General features: G+C 46.4%; 1 protein-coding gene across 1 annotated transcript in view; it reads left to right on the top strand.

The window, feature by feature from the left end:
* Nucleotides 1-27,135, top strand: part of NUP205 (nucleoporin 205) — a 967,082-nt gene that overhangs the window by 55,775 nt on the left and 884,172 nt on the right. Inside the window, exon 2 of the mRNA XM_086952983.1 lies at nt 12,587-12,729. Coding sequence (XP_086809109.1) covers nt 12,587-12,729 — 143 coding nt within the window. The remainder of the gene's footprint in view (nt 1-12,586; nt 12,730-27,135) is intronic.

Genomic DNA, 27,135 nt, shown 5'->3' with positions numbered 1-27,135 from the left:
ATCTGCTCCGGCATTTACGGACAGATCTCTGTTCCAATGGCTAGCCTCCATTTATGGAGCTAGCCAATGGAACAGAGAGGCGGGACAACACACACACACTGTACACAAAAGATTTCGCCTGTGCCGAAATGCTGCGCGATGCGCAGCTTTCGACAGGTGAAACCTAAAAAAAGATATCGTATAATAAACCCAATCCTCACAGTGATGTAATGTGTGAATTTTCCTGCATATTTGTCTAGAACTATAGTTTTTCCATACTGTTTGTGTGTGTGTGTGTATGTGTGTGTGTGTATGTGTGTGTGTGTGTGTGTATATATATATACACACACACATACAATCATACAACTGTGAATACAATCACTTGTATTCACAGTTGCTTCAGTATAGGAGGATAGTGCATTAATAGCACAAATCATTATGTTAAATATATATATATATATATATATATTTAACATAATGATTTGTGCTATTAATGCACTATCCTCCTATACTGAAGCAACTGTGAATACAAGTGATTGAAATAATACATTAAACTAGAATTTTAACTTGTATGAAATAATGAATACACACATAAATGAATGCTATAAAAAGAGTGTAACAAGCAGGCATAAGACAAGGCACACAACTGTTGTGTTGGATTAAATTTTCCAGAAGAGGGACCAAAACGAGTTAGATGAGTAGTGGTGGTGTAGGTCATTGTTTTAAAGTAGTTACAGTTCTAGCTGTCATCCAGGTCAGGAGCCGATCGGGGAACCTGAAAGCTCTTTCAGCCTGTCAGACACTTTACATATATGGCTGTCCCTTATGCCTGTGCGTTTGGCCATAAAGAGCCCCATATCTACCATTCTGCGTACTGCCTTGGGCAACCGTTTGGTATAGCCTAGCAGTGCCGCTTCAGGGTCTGGTGAGATTTCCATCTCTACCACGTCTCCCAATTAGTTGAAGATGTCCACCCAAAACGCATGGATCCCTCGGCATAGCCATGCCTTATGCAAGAAGTCTGCAGATGAAGCCTGACATCTCTCGCAAGCAGCTTCCTCTCGAAGGCCGTACCTACAGAGCCTCTCCGGGGTATAGTAAGTCCTGTTAATATATTTAAAATGTATGAGCCTGTGCCTGCCATGGAGAGAGATCCTCCTAGTATTCAGGCAGCAGTATGACCACATGGAGTCATCTATTGTGATCTGTAGGTCCCTTTGTCAGGCTAGCCTAGCTGCAGTAGAACTGTTTCCCCTGTGTGACATGGTTAATTTATATAAAGCCATAATCCTCTTACGTGGTGATGCAGCTCTAATCACATGGGATAGTTCCCGCACTTCAGGAGGCTCTGCTAGGTCGTCGCCCAGCAGTTTGCGTAATGCCCTGCGGACTCTGTGGAACTGGAACCTGTTCAATGTAGTGCTAGCACCTGCCGCTTCCTCCACTTGTTCCCAAGTCTTCACCACCTCCTCATGAAATAAAACATCTGTTGTTTCTATTGACAGTTCGCCAAGTGCTTGCGTCACCCCCCCTGTCCCTGCATGGCCCCAGCCATAGTGTCCATTCGATTGGCATGTCAGGTGAATATAGTAATGCCCCGTCTGTTTTTGTAAAATGCAATGCCAGGCGTGACGTGTTGCATTAATGGAGTCTAGAATGCCTGTCCTGCGGTCGATAGGTTCAAATATCGTGGCTGGAAGAGGAGTCGGATCCCCGAATGATCTTTCCAAGCGGGGAAACGGGACGTCACCCTATCCATGAATCCAGGAGTGTACCTGAGCCCCCTGCGCTACCCTATAATATAATTCAAAATCTGGAGCTCCCAGTCCACCCGCGTGGTACAGCAGCGTGAGGACCTTCCACGCCACCCTCGCTTGCTTACCAGCCCACGCCAGCTTAATCATGGACTGATGAAACCTATTAAAGAAGGTCCGAGGCAAGACTATTGGGATGTTCTTTAACAGGAACAGCATTCTGGGCAAAACCACCATCTTCATAATGAAGATTCGTCCCATTAATGAGAGTGGGAGGCGGGATTATAACTGTACATCATCTTCGAGTTTATCTATGGCGGTGCCGCAGTTTTCCCTGAACACTATTTCCGAATCCGTATGCAGTCTTAAACCTAAATATCTAATAGTCGGATGACCATTGTAAAGGGTACTCCATTTCAAATTCCGTTGTGGCTGGAGTGAGGGGGAAAACTATTGATTTCGCCGAGTTAACTTTCAGCCCTGACAGTGCTCCGAAGTGCACCACCTCCCTGATGACGGAGGTTAAATTATTTTCCGGGTCACGCACATATAGCAGCATGTCATCTGCATAAGTCGACACCACTATCCTTTTTGTCGGAAACCCAATGCCCTAGTTTCCATGGTACTCGCGCAGTGCGCACGCCAACTGTTCCGCCACCAGGACATACAGCTACAGCGAAAGGGGGCAGCCCTGTCTGGTTCCCCTAGTGATGGAAATTGGCTCAGTAACCAAGTCGCTCAGGTGAATACGTGCCCCGGTTCGGTAATATACGACCCCTATTAGCTGTAAGTAAACTAACCCCAGACCCATTCTCGTCAACACCTGCCTCATGAAAGCCCACTCCACCGAGTCTAAGGCCTTCTCCATATCCAGGAATACCGCTATCGCCTTGTGTTCTTGTTTCACATGCTGCATGGTACCAAATTCATGTGGAGAAGTGTGGCTCAATGGTTAGAGCGGCCGACCCTGATGCAGAGGTCTAGCCGGGACCAGGGTTCAATTCCCCGCCTCAACAGGTCTTGGGCTCAAAAATTCCACGGACCTGATAATTCTCGCCTCGGTGCCTATTCCAATCATGGAGTCCCACTCTGCAACTCTGGGCAATAGCTTGCTTAATCTCCACATCGGCCCCCACAACGCTAAGGATGCCTGGCCTCCACCTTGGGGGTGCCCAGGAGTGGACGCCTCACAGGGAAAGCCAGGATGGGTTCCACAGCGGTATTCGTACAAGCGCCTTGAGACCCTTGCGGGTGAGTAGTGCGCTATACAAGTATCAATTTACAATTTACATTAAATGCATTCCTCGCGTTATATGTAAGGTTCCTGCCCGGAATGAATCCTACTTGCTCCGGAGACACCAAAACAGAAGACAACAGGGCTAACCTATTGGCTTATACTTTAGCATATATCTGGGTGTCGACATTCAGCAGGGACAAGGGGCGGTCCGAGCCACAGGGGGTTTTCCCTGTTTGGGTATGGCAACCAACAAAGCCTTCCTCATTGTTGGAGGCATGGTACCAGTTACGCACATATCTATCCATTGTATATTTTGCAGAATACATGTTCTTAACCATACATGCATGTTGATATTTAATTACATAGGGACATTGTTCCTCTCCATAGCCTTTCAATTTGTTTGCTTAAAGGAAGAATTTTCTTCAGATCTGAAGAAATGCGAAAGAGTAACACATTTTTGAATTTGAATAATAATTTGTGATCCGATCTCTGATAATTAATGGTTTCAGTGCTAAGTCCTTTTGTGTGTGGTAATGTGCCATATTGAGTAATAGCAGCAAATCAAAACGGAGAGAGAGGACTAGGTAAGCCAGTCCGGATCCCCAGGTTAATATGTATTTATCAAAAAAGGACTAGCTTTGTTGTGTTTAGGGAGACTCAGTACGTATGATGGCAAACCATTTGGTTTGGTTGTTAAGCCCTCACCCACCAACCTAGTTGGTGGCATGTTTCATCATCGGGCCCACCACAGTGACACCGAATGTGTCCCGAGTGTGCTTCGACTCCAGATTACTGAGGAGCTGGTATACTTCTCTGAGTGTGCTGTGAGGGGGTGTGTAAGAAAGTGATTTAAAAGCTATGCAGTAGGTCCCAGTTCCCGAGGGTATATAGAAAACTTTAATATCTGGGCCCACGCTAGCGAATAAAAAGGCAAACGGACGCAGTGGAGCGAATTATGAACTCTGACGTCCTATGTGGTCGACATGTTTCAGCCAGGCCTTTTATATTTACAACTGGCTTTCCTCAGGACCAATGAGTGTGTGGGTGAAAAAACTATAAATTATATTAAGTGATACGTGTTTAAAAAGTGTTGCACACGCTAAGGTGCTATACGTGTGTGGAGGGGGATTCCCTCCGCTTTACTGTACACAAAACAAAAAGGGGGACGAAGACAGACGTACAAGGTAGAGTCAATGAGTATAATATACTTGTAACACAACATGTTGCCGGCAAGTTAAGGTGTGTGAACGACCTCTACCGGCGGGTTTGGAACGTGGCCATGAGAGTTGCATGGCATTTGTGATTACAAAGCGGTTAAAAACGGGGTGAAAGTGGTGGACTAAACAGCGAAAAATAGTCAAAAGGTGAGAAACAGGTAAGAACATTTCTTTTTCCTCACACTCGCTATTAGCTGTTAAAGCCTCATGGGTCACCAGGCAGGGGGAGAGAGGATCCTAGGTATTGTAGAAGGCGGAGGTTAGAGCCAATCCTGTTGGGAGAAAAAGCTGCTTACCTAGGCAGTCGTGCTGAGCTTGTCTCTATACTCACGAAATTATCGGTCTGCGAGCTCCGTGAACCTGTAGTCCTGCTGCGGTGTCCCGAGTGACTGGCTAGTAAAACACTTTCGGGTATTTATACTCTATCGTGAGGGCGGCACCTGCAGAGGGGTGGAGCAATGGGCGCGGCTATATGGACTGCGCCTATTCATTTACTAAGCAGCGCGTGTGCGCATGATCAGAGTCAATATAGTATGCGCAGTGTGTTGATAGATTGCGCATGCGTATTGGTGCTGGTATGTGGTTAATGCATCATATATTTCCAAGTGTTGTTTGAGAGGTGGAGGACATAGCACTGATAAAACATACAGATCGGGACCAAAACCACGAGTCCAAACGGAGACAGGGGTTCAACAATTCAGTGAATTCCATGGTATGGAATCGTTGAGTCCGGTTAGATGAGTGGAAAGACGGTAAATCCACCGTTGTTCTCTTGTATGGAGAGTTTTTTCATCATAATTTTCAAATTGTTCAATTACAGTCCATGTGAAATCATTGGGGGTGTGATTGTGGGACAGAAAGTGTTCTGTCAGTTTACTTATACTTTTGCCACATCTCTTGGTGCTCCTATGCTCAGTCATTCTAGTTCTCACTTTTCTCGTGGTCATGCCGATGTATCTTAGGCCACAACGACATATGATCATATGTCGTCGTGGCCTAAGATACATCGGCATGACTATATTGACTCTGATCATGCGCACACGCGCTGCTTAGTAAATGAATAGGCGCAGTCCATATAGCCGCGCCCATTGCTCCACCCCTCTGCAGGTGCCGCCCTCACGATAGAGTATAAATACCCGAACGTGTTTTACCAGCCAGTCACTCGGGACACCGCAGCAGGACTACAGGTTCACGGAGCTCGCAGACCGATAATTTCGTGAGTATAGAGACCAGCTCAGCACGACTGCCTAGGTAAGCAGCTTTTTCTCCCAACAGGATTGGCTCTAACCTCCACCTTCTACAATACCTAGGGTCCTCTCTCCCCCTGCCTGGTGACCCATGAGGCTTTAACAGCTAATAGCGAGTGTGAGGAAAAAGAAATGTTCTTACCTGTTTCTCACCCTTTGACTATTTTTCGCTGTTTAGTCCACCACTTTCACCCCGTTTTTAACCGCTTTGTAATCACAAATGCCATGCAACTCTCATGGCCACGTTCCAAACCCGCCGGTAGAGGTCGTTCACACACCTTAACTTGCCGGCAACATGTTGTATTACAAGTATATTATACTCATTGACTCTACCTTGTACGTCTGTCTTCGTCCCCCTTTTTGTTTTGTGTACAGTAAAGCGGAGGGAATCCCCCTCCACACACGTATAGCACCTTAGCGTGTGCGACACTTTTTAAACACGTATCACTTAATATAATTTATAGTTTTTTCACCCACACACTCATTGGTCCTGAGGAAAGCCAGTTGTAAATATAAAAGGCCTGGCTGAAACATGTCGACCACATAGGACGTGGGAGTTCATAATTCGCTCCACTGCGTCCGTTTGCCTTTTTATTCGCTAGCGTGGGCCCAGATATTAAAGTTTTCTATATACCCTCGGGAACTGGGACCTACTGCATAGCTTTTAAATCACTTTCTTACACACCCCCTCACAGCACACTCAGAGAAGTATACCAGCTCCTCAGTAATCTGGAGTCGAAGCACACCCGGGACACATTCGGTGTCACTGTGGTGGGCCCGATGATGAAGCATGCCACCAACTAGGTTGGTGGGTGAGGGCTTAACAACCAAACCATATTGAGTAATAACATGACATGTATGAAATTAAATTACATTTATAAAGCGCGATGGCTACCCTGAGGCCTCCAGGCGCTGCGGACGGGACACAGAAGGACAGAGGAGATAAGTTAAATACAGTTCTTAAAAAGGTGGGTTTTTTGGAGTTTACGAAATGCTAGCCGGTTGGGCTCCTTACAGAGAAGTAGAGGAAGGGCGTTCCATTGGGTGGTGGCATTGTCAGAAAAGGAGCGCCCGCAGCATCTGGCTCTGCTTATTCTAGGGGGTAAGGCCAGAAAAGAAGAAGTTGAACAAAGGTTTCTGCTCGGACAGTATGTAGTGATCAGGGATTGGATAATAGCTGGGCCCTTCTTCCACAGTGCCTCATGGGCCAGGCACATGGCCTTAAACTGAATCCTCTCCCTGATGGGAAGCCAATGAAGGGTCCCAAGTGGTGGATTGGGAGATTTACGGCGGGAATCTGAAGTAACAGGCGGCCTGAACAATTTTTAATGATCTGGAGCTTATGAATGATGGAATGATGGGCTCCTAGATAAAGGGCATTCCTGTAGTCCAGGCGGGAGAGGATGAGGGCCTGGACCATAATCCTTCTGGCCTGAAGGGGGAGGATTCTGTGAAGCCTCCTCAGCAGGCCGTACAATGTGGCAGAAAGCTTTGCTGCCTGACAGTTAAAATTAAGAGAACAGTCAAGCCAGAATCCGAGACTCTTAATCTGATCTTTCGGGGCACGTGCTGGGCCAAGGCAATTAGGCCAGAGCAGGGTGGAGTTAAAGGAGGCGGAGTTGCCAAGAAGCATCAGCTCTGGTTTATCCCCGTTGAATTTGAGGCAGGAGAGTTCCATCCACTTGGCTACCTCCTCTAGGCAAGAACCCAGGGTACTAGATGACCCCTCAGTGTGATTTTTAACCACCTCAAGTTTAGTGTCATCTGCATAGGGGAGGATTTTAATGCCAAATGGATGGACAATCTCCGCTAGAGGTCTCATGTACACATGTACACATTAAACAAGGTGGGGCTCAGGGAGAAGCCCTGAGGAACCCCACAGCTGAGAGGCAACCTTTTAGAAACCACATCACCTTCAAAGACGTGAAAGGATTGCCCGCTGAGGAAGGACTGCAGCCATGCCATGTGATTGCAGTGCCGGACACTCCCAGACTCTTGAGTCTGAGGATCAGCGTGTTATGATTAACAGTGTCAAATGCGGCACTTAGGTCGAGGAGGATAACCGCTGCGGTACCTCCTTGATCCAGTGTCCTCCTCACCTCCTCAGTTATCGCTAGAAGAGCGGTTTCGGTCCCGAGTTGAGGACTGAAACCCGTCTGGGAGGGATGGAGCAGCTCATTCGTTTCCAAGAACTCTACCAGCACAGTATTTATGTGCATTTCTAGGATCTTGCTCAACCAGGGAAAGAGAGAGAGATAGGGCGGTAGTTGGCCAAATTAGCCTGATCAAGATTAGGTTTGTTTAGCAGGGCTTTAACTATTGCACATTTCCAGGCATCCGGTTCTGTGCTTGGTGCAATGGAGGAGTTGATAAGATCAAGGATTACAGGACCGATTGTATCAGCAGCTAATGTAAGGGCCTGAGGAGGGGCAGGGTCTAAGGGAGAACCAGATTTTAGTTTTGCCATAATCTAATCCAGTAGGGTGAGGTCCAGAGGGGAGAATTGCCCAAGTGAGGTCTGGGTATACAGAGAGTGAATCCGAGATGGAGGGCCTAGGTTGAAGATTCTGAGTGACCGAGAAGGACGAGTAGATGGTTTGAGTTTTTTGTTGGAAAAACTCTGCCAAATCATTACAGTGCGTGAGTGCTCCCTCTGGCATAGATTGTTTTTGAGGCAACTTAGAGAGAGTTTTTGCAATTTTTAAAATTTCTTTGGGGGAAGTTCACAGGTGAATTGATTTTCATTTCATAAAAGGAGGCTTGGGCAGTTTTAATTTCGAACTAGTAAACTCTGACTCCCTATATTTTAGCTTACTAGAGTCTGAAAAATTCTGTCTCCACCTTCTTTCAAACCTTCTGCAGGATTTCTTTAGTTCTCTTAGCTTGGGGGGAAAACAAGTGGGACATTTTCAGCTTGGATATTTTGAGGGTGGGTGTCTTAGGGAGTACTACCTGCAGGGAACTATCGATCCAGTGAATAAAATTGTCAATGGCTGCGTTGGGGTTTGGGTCGCTTGGTGGTCTGGTTGTTTCCAAAACTGATTTACAGAGATCAATAGGGAGTCTGGACCATTTTCAATCCAAGGTGGAGGTTATACTAGAAAGAGCAAGGGGTCTGAAATTTCCCAAGTTAAGGGGAGCAAAAAATGATCGACAAGGGAAGTGGGACACGGTGAGCTTGTTACAATTGCTAAACACAAGATCTAAAGTAAATGTAAATGTAGAGTATTTATATAGCGCACTTCTACACGGAGGCCTCGTAGCGCTGTATTCATACCGCTGTGGAACCCATCCTGGCAGATCACAGAGTGGGACCCATGATTAGACTAGGCACCGAGGCGAGAATGATCAGGTCCGGGGAAATTGAGACCAAGAGCCGCCGAGGCGGTAATTGAACCCTGGTCCCGGGCCAGACCTCTGCATCAGGGTCTGCCGCTCTAACCATTGAGCCACGCTTCTCCACTAAAGGTGGCCTATAATATGAGTGGATGTAAGTACGCTCTCGGAGAGCTGCAGTGCACAAAGATAGACTATCAGCTCATTCGCCATTTGATGGGAGGTGTCATCTAAGTGAAAATTAAGATCCCCGAGCACCGTGAAATTGGATGGGGGATAGGCTAAATTAGCGACAGTAGGCGGAAGAGCAGTGAGAAATTGTCCTGGGGCACCAGGAGGGTGAAAGATTAATATACCAGATAGTGTTCGTAGGTGAAACATTGATAGAAAAGGCCAGACTTTCACAATTTGGTAATGGGTCTGAAGAAATGCGGCAGTTGAATTTGTTTTACAATAACAATAGCTATACCTCCTCCTTTCCCACTCTTACGATCCACCCATAATATAGAGTAGCGGGGTGGGAGGGTTTGGGCAAGAATAAGCTCTGATTCATTGTGAAGCGAGGTCTCTGTCAAAAAAAGGGCATCGGGCTTTAGGTCCTCCAGCAAAATGGTAAGTTCAGTCGAGTGTTTGGAGAATGATCTACAATTCAATAGAAACATCATAAAAGGGAATGATTTGCCTGAAGGCAAAGGAGCTTTAATAATGGGAAGAAAGGAAAAGTTACAGTGCGAGCAGTGAGGGACCCTGTCTGTAACATTCAGAGAGTGCAAGCTTTTTTCTTTGATGTCCCTTCCCAATGTATAGAGGGTATGGGGGAGAACGAACAGGGGTTGTGGTACCTGGGCCCGGACAGGCGTAGGAGATCAGGCATCTCTCTGAAATACAGTGTGTAAGCTCCGCCCCCTCCGGTCTCCAGCACAGAAGTGGGGGAAAGGTTGCCGGTACTCCCTCCTCTCAAGCGGGAAACCCTGGGGTGGACCGGGGAGCAGTGCGGGTCAGGTGAGGACAGCTAAGTGCAGGAGTAGTGCAAGATAAAATATTTAAAATACAAAGATGGTGTTTAAAAAGCTAATAAACAAAGCGTTTAACCACAACTCATGTCACAAGCTGCAAGCAATAAATCTGCTTTCAAATTGTATAAACTCCAGGTTCTATAACAAAACCGTGCTTTGCAGTTCTAATTGTATCAACGCCCCTTGAAACGGCCCTGCCATCATCCAATCACTGGTCACCCCCTACAGACCTAATAGGGCCCTCCGATCAACTACTGCCTATCTTCTCCCACTACCTAAATTAAAAAGAGCAAGATGTGGTGGACGATCATTTGTGTATAATTCGACTACCCTCTGGAATCTTCTCCCTATTGCTCTTCGTCAGGAGCGTAATCTGTTGTCTTTTCGTAGACTTTTAAAAACATTGCTCTTTAAGAACTGCATCTAATTCTTCTTGACTACTGGTTGACATTGTCCATAGCGCTGGGAGGCCTCAGGGTAGCCATCACGCTTTACAAATAGTATTTCATTCATTCTTTCAAATACAGCCCCGTGGGGGCTTCCTCCCCGAGATATTCACTCCGCAGCCAAAGTGGTCATTGATGTATGGAACCAATCCTGTAAACAGATTTCCTTATGGGATATCTGAGTTGAGGCCACCTAGGTATCTCAAATGCGAGACCTATAATTGTATCAAACAGCATTACATCTTTTAAGGAATTAAATCAAAACTTGTGTTTTGAGAATACTCAATTCTTCTGGCACTTAACAGTTGCACAATGCAATGTTTCCATATCTAACATCCAATATATTCATTCAGGAATATAGCCTTTTGGAGGCTAAGCTCACAATACTTTACATGCAGCTATGCGGAGAATATCACTATTATCAACATCTTTTAGTATAAACACCCTGGCACATTTCCCAAATTAGGAGAGGATTGGGAAAAGGACCTCTGCCCTCAGGGCCAGGAGGAGTAGTCTTTTTAATGGGCTCTGTCTACCCAATCTATATATATATATAAAAAGTATGTCTGTCTTTTTGTCCTTTATGCATTACTACACCATTTATCCGATCTGCATGAAACTTTGGGAAGTTGTTGAGTACACTCCCGCGAAGGTTTCTGCCAAAAAAAAGACAAATTTGTTAAATATCGTCCCCCCAGGGCCCTCATAATCTTTCCAATAATGAACGTTTACAGTTTCCGGTGCGACTCGCTTTTGCAATGACCATCAACAAAGCACAAGGACAATCGCTGCAAGTGTGTGGACTAGATTTGGAGAATCCATGCTTCTCACATGGACAACTGTATGTGGCCAGCTCATGCGTCGGAAAACCTTATGATTTATTCGTCTACGCAACAGACGGAAAAACAAAAATAGCGTGTGTCCACAAGCACTCGAATAAATAAACAGAATTAAAACAACACTTTGAAATGTTTTCCATATTAAAATGAATGTTTCAATAAAAATGACACAATGTAAAATGAATGTTATCATAACAAGTTTCCTTAAATTTCCTTTCTTCTGAGATCGCAGCAACGCGCGACGCGTAAGCTAGTCTCTTAATAAAATTGAAATATTTGGATATAATTTACTTGACTGCATAACGTTTATGGGGGGTGGTTAGGAGGGGGGAGGGGTGTGCAGTGGGCCCTAGACCCGTCCTGTCTCATGTGGTACTAAAATTAGATATTTCTTGCATATTGCTTGGTCCTGCGGAACTATTCTGCCCTTCTAGAAACAATAGAGGGGGTATAACCCAAGCAGTTGGGTCCGCACAATACAGCGAACACCAAAAATGGCTGTATAGCAGGTTCCGGGCACACGTGGGCACATAAACAGTATTGATACTGAGAGATTTTACATGAAAACAAGTTGAGACCGGTAGTAAACAAAATAGGTTGTTTATGTAGTTTTTCTATCTTCAGAAACAAACGCCAGCCAACATGTGTTTCGTCAACAGGGGGATACTTGTGACTCTTCAGGGCTGTAATGGCGAGTCGTAAAGATCTAGTCAACAGGGATGGTATCCTAATCGGTCGAAAGATGGGTGGGTAGTTGTCGGTACGGTAGAAAAGTTATGAATGTATGCTGCCACAAATGGATATGTTTGTGTGGGGGAGACCTTAGTGTATCCGGTCTCAGCGACGGTCGCATCTGTCGTCGACAGATACGAGCGTTGCTGAGACCCGATACACTAAGGTCCTCCACACAAACATATCCGTTTGTGGCAGCCCTGAAGAGTCACAGGTATTTCCTGGCATTAGCACTCTGCTAATGCCAGGAAAGACCTAAAAACCAACATACGAGGCGTGTGGATGTCCATGAAAAGATGGGTGGGTATGGGGCAAATGGCAGGTATATGGAGAAGACCGTATACTGTAACAGGATGGTGTGCATGAACTTATAGCCTTCATCCATCCATTTTCTTGTAATATATTACTCTTCATAAATAAATAATATTGATGTTCAGTGGGTCACTGGCAATATATGTGTGATAGAAGTTATGATGTTTGTTGATTCAGAATGTATTTTATGATTCAAAACACCCAGAAATAAACTGTCTAAAAAGAAATGCACCCCCTAATGAAATTTGTATGCTCTAATTGCTTTCTGTTACTATCGTTGAAGTCAATTAGAATGTCAGTTAAAGCTTTTTTCAGTGATATATTTTAGATATTTTAATGGTATACGTTAACAAATGCTTTGAAGTTATGCTACTCCCAATAAGGGCTATATACTAATCTAGAGAAGTTGGCTTAGAAGAACAACAATTACTCTGTCAATGTCACTTTTAACATTTTTTTTCTTGTTTTTAGCTGCAAGTCTTTGGGGTCCATACAAGGATGTCCTGCAGACGGTGGTTAATGCTGTGTGGAAGAGGCAATTAGAATCCATTCATGTGCTGGATATAGTTTTAAAGAAACACAAACCGGACTTCATCTCCCTCTTCAAAAACCCGGTAGGGAGCCAATGCTACTCCTTGTTTGTGACACTGGTGCAAGTCCAAAATTAATTTTGTGTTGCACAGGTTGCTTTTAAAGGACCCACCTAATTGTAATGAGGAATATTTTCCTTTGGAGCAATGTTTATTATTTTTTTTTTTTTTAACATTTATTTTTTCCAATTTTTACCATGAACAGTACAGCAGCATAAGATGACGATGTAAGCATACAGCCAAGCACCAATTGTTAAGGAAAACACACAACTCCCATCTGGCCCCATGTACATTTTTCTGAGTCTCCCAGCTCTCAACCGACGGCGCAGACCTAAAGACGTGTAACGGAGCAATGATTTTGGCCCATTTTATATTATATAGAATAAAAGGCTGCAGTATTTTAGCATTACACTGTGACAACACAGTAGAACACATTGAAAAAGTAGTTCTTCTGAAAATCCTGGATGGGCTTCCCCTCCTACATTGGGCTTCTGTAAGAAAGTGGCTCTGTATATACTGGACCAAAGTAAGGTACAGTGTGCACGGAGTCCACAGTCCCTAGAGTTTGGCAGAGGCTTAAGTTAGATATAACCTTACTCTCTAAGGTGGTAGCTTGGTCGAGCAGTAAGGCAGTATCAGAGGACAATGTAAAGCATTTGATGTACACACTCAGTCAGCAAATGGTCTCACACACTCAAGAACTGTACTCTATGCCAATTGTTTTGTATATAAAAATATATTGTTTTTTCATTTTAGAACCACAGGTAGGTATAAAGTTACTTTCTCATAATGAGATGCTACAGTTGAATACTTTCAAAGAGCAGTAGACTTTTGAATGCAATACATACAGGGGTTGCAATATGCAACACAATTATAACCTTGAGCTCAATGGGAATTTTTAGCAAGCTGCAATAACATTTACTTTACAAACGTTTTGCTTACTCGGCTGGATCCTGGATTCAGCCCTGGTGCCTTTCCTGTAAACAGTGGAAGGAAATCGTTTTTGTTATACAGGCGATTTTTAAGGAATAGTTGTAAGTTGCAAAAATCGACACTTAGAAGAATTTCTGGCAAAAACCAGGCAACGTTATCATATAGAGGAAAATTAGGTTATCGGGAAATTGCAGTTGTAATTACTTTTTTGGATCAGTGCTTGGGTCCTAGCTCCAACACTGGGGTTTCTCCTGATAACAGGTGAGTAATTTCGTTTTCGTTGATCGGATGATTTTTAGTGAATATTTCAAAGTTGCAAAACTCGACACTTAGAAGAATTTCCAAGTGAAAACCAGTCAATGTTACCATATGTTGAAAATGCAAGTTATCGGCTTTCAGGTAAGTACTCTGACTGGCAGAGTTAAGGTTCTGGGGCAAGACTCCGGGGTCTCCAACCCCCCCCCCCCCCCCCCCCCCCCCCCCCCCCCTGTTCAGGTTGGTACAGTAGATACACCCTCAGCGGCCCAGGGGCAGTCAGGTGCAGAGCGAGTAAGCCCAATGTTAGCCTATAGCCGGTAGGGGACCTTTGGTTGCTGGCAGGCAAGCCACACGGCTGTGGGAGCAAAGCTCCTGGTTGTTTACTCAAGGCAAGCGGGGAAGTAGATCAGAACAGTTGGTGCACTTCCAGTGGCACTGGGGCGGCTGGGTGCAGGGTGCTTTTGGGCCGTCTGGCGCCCAATGGATTTCAATAGAAAAGCTGCATGATGAACAAAGGCTGCAAGCTCTGGGACGGAGATTCTTCAGGTGCCACCCCCACTTTGAGGGGTAAGTTGGGAAGCTGTAGGTAGGGTAGACACCCAGGATTTGGGCACCGAGGGCCGTGGGGCGTCGGGTGCAGGGGTGTCTTTAGACGTCGGAAAATCTTACCATCTGGTGATCGCGGTTAGGGGGCCCCTGGTGTTGAGGCTGCAGGCGTTGTCAGGAGCATCGAGGGGAGTCCCTGGGTGCTGGATTCTTGGTCACAGTCGCCGGGGGAACGTCTTTGTGGTCTTTGTTCACTCTGGCACTGGCCGGGCTCGGCGGCTGCAGAGTGTGCGGGATTCGCAGTTCCTGGCTGGCACCAGGAGCTGCAGATGTTTGAGCATCACCACTGCTCGTGGGAGTCTCAGTCTTTAGTTGAGCAAGGCAGTCGGGTCCTCAGGGCTTTTCGAGGTTGCTGACCACTGGAGACGCCGGGGTTTAGCCAGAGCAGGAGCAGGTTCGAGGGTCGACAGGCCGGTAGGGCTGGTGCCAAGTCAGTTGGTGTCGTCCTCTTGTTAGCAGCTGCACGGCAGGTCTTCTTTCTTCTTGTAGTTTCGGAATCGGGATCTGAGGAAGGAAGGTTCAGGGTGCCCCATAATACTAAATTTAGGGGTGTTACAGGTATAAGTAAATGTCAGGGACCAATGGGTCCCTTCCCTGGGGTGGGTACACCCCCTATCCTGCCACATTCCAGTGGGAGGGGGGCAGGAACCTAGTCCTGATTGGGTGGGGGCTCCCCATCCTCAAGATGGCGAGAGCTCGGAGTTGTGCTTCACCTTGCCTCCCCCACCTGAGGGGTGGGGTTGGCAGAGGCTGGCACACCCCCTTCCTTCACTTTGGTTTTCCTGCCGATCTTCCTGCCAGAGCGGGAGTCTGAACCGGTGGGGGCCAGTTGCTGAGTACAGCAAGTGGTCTGGAGAAGCCCACAAAGGCGTCATGCCTTTGAAACTTTCCCTGCCCATCCTGGGGGAGGAGGCCTAGCTCCTCGCCCCAGGATGTGCATTGTTGCAGGCTCAAGATAGCAACATGTCTGCTGTCTGGCAGCCTAGGCAGCGTCTCAGTCAGGACGCTGGTCGTTGGTTAATTTCAGGGGGCATCTCTAAGATGCCCTCTGTTGTGTATTTTACATTAAATCCCACACTGGCATCAGTGTGGATTTAATGTGCTGAGAAGTTTGATACCAAATTTCTCAGTCTTCAGTGTAGCCATCATGGTGTTGTGGAGTTCAGTTCGTGATGACGACCTCCAAGCACCGTACACTCTTAATGGCAGCACTGCACTTACAGTGCCCAAGAATGGCCTTGGGTACTGTAGGGGCACAGGCCTCATGCACCTGAACCCACAACACTGGCATAGGGCACCCAGCTAGAGGGGTATGCCAGGGCAGTGTTTGTGGGCATGGCACACAGGGATGTGTGCCATGTCGTCTCTTGGTTTTATTCTGCACCAAGACACGCAGCCTGCAAAGGCAGTGTGTGTGTGTTTCAGGGTACCGGCCTCCAAGGGTGGCACAATAAGTGCTGCAGCTCTTAGGGCCTTCTCTGGTCACAGTGCCCTGGGTACCTAGGGTACAATTTATCAGGGGCTGACCTGTGGCCAGAGAGGCCAATTGGGTTTTGGTTTCAACTCAGTTTTTTTTTAGGGAAGGCACACTTGCCCTGGGTACCTGATTGGCAGGAGCCCAGGGCACACTGTCAAAGCACATCAGCAATTCAGCAAAGAAATTGAGGCATACCATGCAAGAAAGAGGGCACTTTCTCACAGCACCTCATCTGTAAAGGCATATTGATTTTCAGTTGTGTTTACAGCGGATTACAAATAAGTCACATTTACTTGCTGAAGGTGGCAGCAGTAAAGGTTGTAGCCAATGTTTCTTCAGTTTCATTTCCCATTGATTTGCAAGGTGGGTATTCAGATTTCAGGTGCAGTTTGTTGTTGAGTCAATTTCTCTGTTGCTCTACCCCACTTTGTAAAAATGCCAATAAAAGTAAAATCTGCTTTCAATTATGGAATTATTTGCTTGAATAGACATATGAATCCAGTGAATGTCTAAAGGGGCTTCCAGGTGCTGTGGTGATGTAATTCTCCCTGACTTGCATCACATTTGAGGCATAACCCTGTGATAGTAAAGCCACCTTTTTAAAATGTGTTTTTAAAGCTATAACTGAGCCTGTATTAATGACTGATTTCAAATGATATATAGTGTGTCTGACTTGGCAGTGCAGTTGTCTCCAAGACTTGTTGTTATCAATCCTTTAAAAAAAATCACAGCAGGCTTTGGCTCCTCCCAAATGAGATATTTCAATTTCACCTAATGTTTGAATTGTTATGCCTCAAATTGAGTGCTTTCATTGTAATGCACAGGTGTAGGAAGCTGACTCTGTATAGGCTATACCAAAGTAAGGTATAGTGTGCACAGAGTCTAGGGAGTCCCCAGAGGTATAGCAGAGGCTAAATTAGGACAGTACTAACGGCTGTCTTTGTAGTAGTGTGGGCTAACAGTTAGGCTTATCCAGAGGGTGTGTTGAGCATTTATTGTATTCATTCAATCCAGACTAATGCACATGCCGAGAGACTGAATCCAGACCAATTGGGTAAGTATAAAATTGTATACTTGTATTTTATGTTCCAGGCATGTGGGCTGCTGAATTCATATCTGTGCATAGATCGCCGCCTAGTGTTGGGTCCGGATGATTGCACTTTGTTGTCTTGGAAGAGTCTTGGAAGTATCACGAGATAGGTGACTCCTCCCCTGGACTACAGTGCGCATGGGCAACCTTTCCATCCTCAGTTTTTTTCCGCCATTGTGTTCGGATGCTAACTCCTATACTCCAACTTCGGAATCGAAAACAAAACTTTTCTAAAGGCCAAAAGGCATTCGACTTCAACGGTATTGTTCTCGTTCGGTACCTCTCCACTCGATCCAACCTTCTATCTCGAATCAGTCGTCGACGCGGGCCGTTGGGCCTTTTCGATGCCACGTGAGCCGACCGTCGATGGAAAGAAGCCCATTTAAAAGGTGCTCTCAATGCCACTCCCAAGTTCCCACACACTGATAAACACTCCGAATGCAACAAGTGCCTATCCCCAGACCATAGGGAGGAGACCTGCCCAGCGTGCGCCCAGTTTCGATCCAAGAAAACTATACAAAACCGACAGTTCGATAGGCAAGAAATGCAGCGACAGGCACCGGAATCGGACAACATCTTCGATGATGACCAGGATCTACAGGAAGCTCCAGACTCTGACCTAGAAATCGTCACCGTCGAGGACTACTCAGACGACGAAATCCCACCGGGGCAAATTTGTGAATACCCTGCCCCCGACACCAATTAGCCCGTTACCAAAGGCTCCGGTCGAGGCCTCGCCAAAAGGCCTTAACCAAGATCATAACGTTTCTCCAGCCCCGCCGTCCGGCTCGGCTCCGAAATCAAAACCGAAACCCCAGGGCCCAGTGCCATCGTCTCAAAAAAGGTTCCAGAGCCAAAGAAGGTCGTCGACCCGAAGGGCGTTGATCCCAAAAAGGCCGTACAGCCAAAGAGCGTCGAGCCAAAGAAGACTGTCGACCCCAAAAAGGCCGTTCAGCCAAAAACTGTCGACCCCAAACAAGTAGTCGACCCAAACAAAGGCACACAGCCGAAGGGCGCCGAACCAAAGAAGGTTGCCGACCCGAACAAGCCTACTGTTCCGAAATTTGTCGACCCGGCAAACGCTGCCGTACCGAAACCCGTAGCAAGGCCGGAAAAACCTGTCGACCCAAAGATAACTGCTTCAAAGACACCAGTCGATCCAAAAAAGAACATCGACTCGGAAAAAGACACTCATCCAAAGAAGCCTACGAAGCACAAAAAACGTGTCGAACCGAAAGTTCCGGTCGACCGGAAGACACTCGTCGACCCGAAAAAAGGGCCCAAGCCGAAAAAGTCCAACAAAAGACCAAAAGTTGTCCAAAAACCAGGTGTTACCGCCCCAAAAAAGTCTAACACTCAACCCAGGACTGTAGAGGAAGAACTATTCCACCCAGATCCTTCAGACGACCAGTCAAAGATATATATTAATCCAGAGACTGGTAAAGTTACCATCCTGCATAGGAAAAAGAGGCCTTTGGACTTTGAACCTCATTCCCCTATTCCATTGAAGAAAAAGGACTTTGGGACTTCTCCCTCTAGACCCTTCATCCCTTTTTAACCTATCATGCCTACTACACCTTTTGCTCCTTACTCTCCTTCTCACCACGGGGACAATGAGGGGAACACAGGGGATGAGGCACAGCCTCTATATGATTTCCCACAGGATCCTGAATCACAAGAGGAACCTTGGGATGAGTCAACAGACCCTTACAACACCCATCCCATCCCTGATATAGCCACTTATCCTACTAAGCCGTCACCTACTTATGACACCGTAGTCTTCAATCAACTCGTAGACTGGGCAGCACAATTCCACAATGTGGACATGCATAATGACCCTGTGGAAGAAGACTTCTTATTTGACACATTCCCTACTGCAGAAAAGTGTCCGAACACCCCCCTTGTTAAAGGGAGTTCTAAAACACGCACCCGACATATTAAAGGATACAGCCAGGGCACGGGTAAGCAATCCCAGAATAGAAAAAAAGTATAGGGCAGCTCCTACAGACCCTACGTACATCAAAGGGCAGTTGCCACTAGACTCACTGGTGGTGGCTAACGCAGGTAAAAGAGCCAACTCCCAGACAACAGGGGAAGCACCTCCCCCTGACAGAGTCAAAAATACTAGAGGCATCAGGCAAAAGGGTAGCAGCACAAGCCTCCAACTCATGGAGGATTGCTAATACCCAAGCCCTACTGGCTCGTTACGACAGGGCGCACTATGATCAGCTCGAAAGCCTAATGCAACACCTACCTGAGCCTTTTAAAGCACAAGCTAATGACCTCATACCGGAGGGAAAATTCATAACAAACGCCTCCATAAAATGTGCGCTTGACGCAGCAGACAACGCAGCCAGGTCTATAAACACTAGCGTCTTACTACGCAGACATGCATGACTGCATGGTTCCGGTTTTAAGAATGAGGTGCAGTCTACCATTCTTAACCAAACTGTCAATCAGGACTTTCTATTTGGGCCTGCTGTCGACACCATTTTGGGTAAAATGAAAAAAGACACAGAAACCGCAAAATCAATGGGTGCATTGCAATTTCTGCAACATAGGGGCTCCTTTCGACGCTCCTCATACTGAGCAAATACACGAGGAAATACCTCACAAACATCTGCCTCATACAAAAGTAACACACAAGGTTCCTTCAACAAGAACACAACCAGAGGAGGTTACAGAGGTAACAATAATAAGGCAAGAGGACGTGGAGGCAATAACACCAGAGCCTCCACTGCCTCAAAACAGTGACTTCATCACTCTGCCCCCAGACCACTTAACACCGGTCGTAGGCAGACTACAACAGTTCTTACCGGTCTGGCACACAATTACCACAGACAGGTAGGTGAGAGAAATTATCCAGTCTGGTTATTGCCTAGAACTGACTACACCACCAAACATACCACCCAGACATAGTCCTATGTCCACAGAACACATCACTCTGCTACAACAAGAGGTGAAATGCATGCTGGAAAAGGGGGCCATAGAGCAAGTCCCTTTCCACCAACAAGGGACAGGAGTATACTCCCTATACTTGCTTATTCCAAAGAAGGACGGCCCCCTCAGACCAATATTGGACCTCAGACCCCTAAATCAATATATACTATCGGAGCACTTCATATGATCACACTACAACAAGTGCTCCCGTTGCTACAGCAAGGAGATTTCCTAGCAACACTGGACCTCAAGGATGCGTATTTTCACATACCCGTCCATCCAGCCCACAGAAAATATCTCAGGTTCACAATAGAAGGTCAACACTACCAATTCAAGGTTTTGCCCTTCGGGGTTACCACGGCTCCAAGAGTGTTTACAAAATGCTTAGCGACAGTGGCAGCACATCTCAGGAGGCAACACGTCCATGTGTACCCTTACCTGGACGATTGGGTAATACAAGCAAAATCGTACCAAGTGTGTGCAGCACACACGTCCCAAACAATTCAGTTGCTACACGGCCTAGGCTTTTCAATCAACTACATTGTCACATCTGCAACCATCCCACGTACAACAATACCTAGGAGCCACTATAAACATCTCAGTGGCGAAGGCATATCCAAACTCAGCAAGGATAGCCAGTATGCAGATACTAATACGCAAATTCCTGCCACAACACTCTCTGCCGCCTTAAGTTTTTATGCAGCTCATAGGCATGATGGCCTCTTGCATATTCATTGTCGTCCCCCATGCCAGACTTCAAATGCGCCCATTACAGGAATGCCTAGCACGGCAATGGAACCAGGCTCAAGGGCAACTAAAAGACCTAGTGTTGGTAAACAGTCGCGCTCACCACTCTCAGCAGTGGTGGAACCCACAAAATCTTTCCAAGGGGCGACTGTTCCAGGAGCCGGTTCCACAACTAGAACTAACAGCGGACGCATCACTGACAGGCTGGGGAGCCCATCTCCTTCAATACACAGTACAAGGGCTCTGAACAAACAGACAGAAAAAGCTGCATATCAACCAACTAGAATTGCCAGCGATATTTCTAGCCCTAAAAGCATTTCAAAAATACTTGTACAACAAGACGGTGTTGATCCGGACGGACAACATGACCGCAATGTACTATATCCAGAAACAGAGGAACGCACTCTCCACATCTGTCCCCTCTGGCACAAAGCATATGGAAGTGGGCGATTCCAAAGAACATTTTTCTCCTAGCAGAACACCTTCCAGGGAAGGACAATCAAATTGCCGACCTGCTCAGCAGGCACAGCCAACAACTACACGAATGGGAGATTCACCCAAAGTTCTCAGCCCATTCTTCAAAGAGTGGGGTCACCCAGAAATAGACCTGTTTGCCACAAAAGAAAACTCCAAATGCCAGTACTTTGCAGCCAGATTTCCACAACTGTTGTCGCAGGGCAATGCGATATGGATGAACTGGTCAGGCAGATTTGCGTACGCTTTCCCCTCGGCACTGCTGATCCCGCTGGTGGCACGCAAACTGTGGCAACACTCCCTCACACTAATCCTAGTTGCTCCCACATGGGCGAGACAACCGTGGTACACCACGTTCCTAGAACTTTCAGTAGTTCCTCATCAAAGACTGTGCCTTGCACCCCATCTTCTAACTCAGAACCATGGAGAAATCGGATACCCAGATCCCAATCAGATGAACCTAGCGATCTGGCTCCTGAGGTCTTAAAGTTTGGATACCTTAACTTGCCCCCAGATTGCATGAACATCCTTAGGGAGGCAAGACGACCAACCACACGAGCGTGCTATGCAGCTAAATGGAAGAGATTTGTTATTTACTGCAACAATAACCAAATCGACCCTTTAGACGCTTCCATACAAAACATTATATGCTACCTGCTGCATCTACAAAGATGTAACTTGGCATACTCTTCTATAAGACTACACCTCGCTGCTATAGCAGCATACCTTCAAAACAGGCAACACCTCTCACTGTTTAGAGTACCAGCAATCCAAGCATTTATGGAGGGTCTGAAAAGGGTGATCCCTCTAAGGCACCCCCCTTCCCCAGTCTAGAATCTAAATATAGTGCTTACCAGACTTATGGGACCTTCTTTCGAACCTCTCCACTCATGCGAACTACAATTCTTAACATGGAAGATGGCATTCTTGGTTGCCATTACCTCACAGTGAAGTAGTGTGGCTCACTGGTTAGAGGCGGCAGACCCGAGAGCAGAGGACGGCCTGGGACCAGGGTTCGAATCCCGGCGCGGCAGGTTTCTGGACCAGGGTCAGCGGACTCGATAATTCTCTCGCCTCGGTGCCCACTCTGATCAGCGTTCACACTCGGCAACTCTGGGCATTAGCTTGCCTCATCTTCACTAACGGCCCCACCCGACTGCCGGGGATGCCTGGTCTCACCCTGGAGATAACCATTAAGGGACCATCTCTCAGGGAAGCCAGGAAGGGTTTCGCAGTGGTCGAAGCGCCTTGGGACCCTCCGGGTAAGTAGTGCGCTATATAAATGCCTATACATACATACATACATACATACATACACTCAGAAGAGTAAGCGAATTACAAGCACTAACAATCCAAGAACCTTTCATGCAAGTACATGCCAACAGGGTGGTTCTTAGAACAAACCCTAAGTTCATGCCAAAGGTTGTATCCAATTTCCACATTAATCAATCAATTGAAATGCCAGTATTCTTTCAAAATCCAGTCAGTAGCTGAGAGAGCCCTACACACATTAGATGTAAAATGAGCTCTACTTTATTATGTGGACAGAACTAAATCATTTAGGAAAACAAAGCAACTATTTGTTGCTTTTGCAACACACCACCAAGGAAATCCTATATCAAAGTCAGGAATAGCCAGATGGATAGTTAAATGCATTCAAATATGTTATCAGAAGGCAAAACGCACTTTAACAGTACCCCCAATAGCACACTCTACAAGGAAAATGGGGGCATCCATGGCTTTCCTAGGAAATATTCCTCTTGAGGACCTCTGTAAGGCAGCCACATGGACCACCATACACACTTTCACAAAACACCACTGTGCCCTTGCGATGACATCTCACAACAATCCACAATACATTTAGTTGTGTTCTGTAAATTTTACTCTTTTGCACGAAATAAATATCTAATCCTCTTGTTGAAAAAGTGGGGACTGAGACAGTGCAGACCAGCCCTTCTGAAACTTTAGATACTGGAAGACGAAATGACCATGTATAGTGTGTCAATAATTTTGGAAATTGTGATTAGATGCAGGAAATCAATGATTGACCCCCAATTTAAATAATATTAATTAATCTACTTGCCCTTTTATGTACCTTTGCATTACAACTTGTCGTGGAACTGACTGTAATGTGTTTTTATTGTCTTTTGTATCTGCTTTTATGATTTTAAATATGTAAAATCGAATAAAGTTAAAGTCTTTGACTTGACACTACTGTGTAGACGTGTAAGCAAAACATCAAGCTGCTGTAGGCCAGGCTGTCCTCAAAACTCTTTTCCAAACTGCTGCAGCTGGTACAGGTAGCCACCGCTAGAGGTGATAGTGCTATTCTGTCTATGCACAGATATGAATTCAACAGCCCACATGCCTCAAACCGAATATGCTAATTACCAGTATGCATCTGTTCTTGGCATGTAGGGCTGCTGACATTCATATCGCCCGCCCTCCTCTCCGGTGCCTGTCGCAGCTGCAGCATTATCTCTGGCATGGCCATCTCTTACTTTACTATCTCCATCTCTGCCAAAATGGCGAAAAACAATCTGAGGATGGAGAGGATGCCCATGCGCACTGTTGTCCAGGGGAGGAGTCACCTATCTCGTGATATTTCGAAGACTCTTCACAGACAACAAAGTGCGATCATCTGGACCCAACACTAGGCGGCGATCTATGCACAGATATGAATGTCAGCAGCCCTACATGCCAAGAACAGATGCATACTGGTAAGTAGCATATTCCTTCTAGAACCAAGCAGGACTTGGTACAGGTAGGTAAGATATACTTTCAATTGGAAATCTGTACACAGAAATGCATTTGAGGATGGATTTGCAGTTGTTACAGGTTTGTATCACTTTAAAATACAGTTTGAATTACACAGTAATTATTTTCAGAATACTTTTTAGTTACTTTGAGTACTGGGGGTGATATGCCTAGATAAGACACCTTAGGATTTCACAATACAAGGTAACTAAGACTTTTTATACTTTGCTGTTTAGTTCTCTTTTCCACAAACAAACATCAGTTCAACTCTTGAACATTTTAGGCCCAAAATGTCATAACAGGGGTTCCTATTGGAGGAAAAGTGTTAGTGGTTTCTCAGGTAGGTACTTGACTTACGAGTGGGAGTTTTTAGGGTAAGTACCAAGGCTTCACAAGGTCTAGAGGGGCACTCCGGTTGCACCACCAGCTGCACTGGGCCTGCCGAGTTATGAGAGCAGGGGCCCAATGTTAGCCAACGGGGCTAAGGGGGCCTTCGGTTAGGGACTGCTGATGAGCATGCCACTCGGGTGTGGTAGCAAAGCGTATATGGTTAAGGTCAGCACTTCAGGGGCCCACGACCAGCGCAAGAGCTGCACCACCAGCGGCACTAGGGCGACCCGGTGCTGGGTACAAAAAGGACGTTGGAGACCCTGTGCTTTTCAATGGAAACCTTCCATTTGGCATAGTTGCTGCAGGCTCGGGCAGGGAGACTTCCTGAAGGCGACCATCTGCAGAGGTAAGTTGGGATCTTGGGGGATGCCTGGACACAGTTGGTTGGGCCACTCAAGGGCATCTGGTGCAGGGGTATCTTCTGGCGTCTGGTTTTCTTACCAGCCACGATCGCGGTCGGTGGGCACCCTTCAGGTTGAGGTTGCAGGTGTCGTCTTGAAGCTTGAGGGAGGTCTGGGATCTCCGGATCCCAGTTGAGGATCGCAAGGTAAAACTCCTCATGGTGTTGGGCCACTCAAACTCGTGCCATGTGTGTCGGGTGCAGAATAGTGGAGCCACCTGAATCCAGATTCGGATCTTGGTCTTTCTTGAGAAAATCCGATGCTCACGGAAGACAGTCTGTTAGGTGAGTGCAGGGCAGATCATCTGGGGTTTGGGGAGCTGTTGACTGATAGCCACGCTGGTTTCCTCACTGTAGGCAGGTCTGATTTGGGAAAGTCTGGTAGGGCTGGGGCTAAAGCAGTAGGTATCGTCTTCCTGGATCAGCACAGGTCTTTGGACCTTCTTCCTTCCCCGAATCTGAGGAGGCAAGGTTCAGGGTTGACTAGATTCAGGAGCGTTTAAGTGGTGTACTGGTCGGGACCAATCCTTGGGGTAAGTATACTCCCCGCCTCCACCCCCCACTATTATGCCACCCTCCAGCTTTGAATCTTCCCCTTCGTGGACCAAGACCATCCTGGGGTAGGAGGCATGACACCTCTTCCCAGGATGGGTTTTGTTTCTGTACCCAGTGAGCCGAGGTTTCTACCCAGGGGTTCAGAAACCTGTCTGGTAGTGGCGAATGGCGGGCAGCCATTCAGGAACCACACCAGGGCTGGTCGATTTTCATTAAATCTCACAGTGGCATCAGTGTGGGTTTAATGTGCTGAGAAGTTTGTTACCAAACTTCCCAGTTTTTAGTAAAGCCATTATGTAGTTGCAGAGTTTGTAATGATCAACTCCCAGACCATATACTGTGGCTTTATTACACTTCAGTGCAGCGACGGCTCGTGGAGGGAGTTACGGTGGGGCAGGAGGGCGGGGAGGGGGAGGGGCAGGGCGGAGGTTGCTAAAAACCGGCATATGGATAATTGCAGGTAAGTAAACAATTTAATTAATAAAACGAATTTCGTAGCTCGCACTGCATTGCATTTTGCGATGCAAGGCGCACTACGAAATTCGTTTTATTAATTAAATTGTTTACTTACCTGCAATTATCCATATGCCGGTTTTTAGCAACCTCCACCCTGCCCCTCCCCCTCCCCACCCTCCTGCCCCACTGTAACTCCCTCCACGAGCCGTCGCTGCTTCAGTATCTAAGAATGGACTTAGACACTCAAGGGGCACAGGGCTCATGCCACTGTGCCCTCACCTGGGGGCTAGTGCACCTTGCTAGAGGGGTTAGTTATCTAGGCCTCAGGCAGTGAGTTGCAGGCATGGCACACAGGGCGGTCCTGTTTACATCTCGGATAGTTTAGATGGGCTCAGCATGTGGGGTCTTTAACCATGGCTTGTTTATTTTTTTAATCCATGAATACATGGAGCATTAAACCTTGGGTCTTACAGTCTATCTGTTCATCACGTAGTGATTCACTTCTTTTTGTATCTGTGTTCACTGAGTGATTTATTGTATGAATGAATGTGGATCACCATCACATGACACAACATGGTCTTGGAGATTAGTCAGTAAATGTGGCTAATGTTGCTTCTAGATGAAAAGAAATGTATATTAAAAACAACACTGACATGGTTTTATAAATGTTTTTTACTTACAGTGGCCCTGGAAGAAGGGACCATATGTCCCGAAATGCATTGAGCCAGCCTGCTACCATTGTATTCTCCGATGGATTTCTATGATTGATTTGTATAATTGTACAATGTTAATGGCATGTAACAATCTGAAATACAATGTCATGAAGAAAAGGATTCTATGACATACACAAAGTTTATTTATGAAGGATACATCTGCCAGTGGATTCCTCACCTTGTGAATATGCCCCAGCGTCAGCAACGTTCAGGAAAATTCTTTTGTAGCACCCCGGCGTGGACGACGTCATAGGAGCACGGCATCGCGAGCGACTGACTGACGTCACTGACTCCTTATTAGGCCTACGTCGGCTTGATGACATCAGTTCCCTTTTTTCCGCGTCATCGACGCTAAAGGTTTAGAGGGATCTTCTGTTGTGTAAGTAGTAACTTTGTTACTATTGAAAGTTTTCTGTATCTTTTCGGCGTCACTGTCTCTGTTGTGATGTCGTCGAAGAAGACTGGATTTAAACCGTGTGGTGCATGCGGAAAGATGATGTCCATCACAGACCCGCATGAGGACTGTCTATGGTGCCTGGGTTCGGATCACGACGTCCAGAGCTGTCGATCCTGTTTGTCAATGAATCCGAAGTCTCTTCGTGAACGTGAGGCGAAACTCCTTGTTGCTAAATCG

Source organism: Lissotriton vulgaris, chromosome 1_2, assembly GCF_964263255.1.
Source record: "Lissotriton vulgaris chromosome 1_2, aLisVul1.2, whole genome shotgun sequence".
In the NCBI taxonomy this organism is placed as follows: Eukaryota; Metazoa; Chordata; class Amphibia; order Caudata; family Salamandridae; genus Lissotriton; species Lissotriton vulgaris.
Note: the sequence above shows the minus strand (reverse complement) of the source record. Positions and strands in the feature narration are given on the sequence as shown.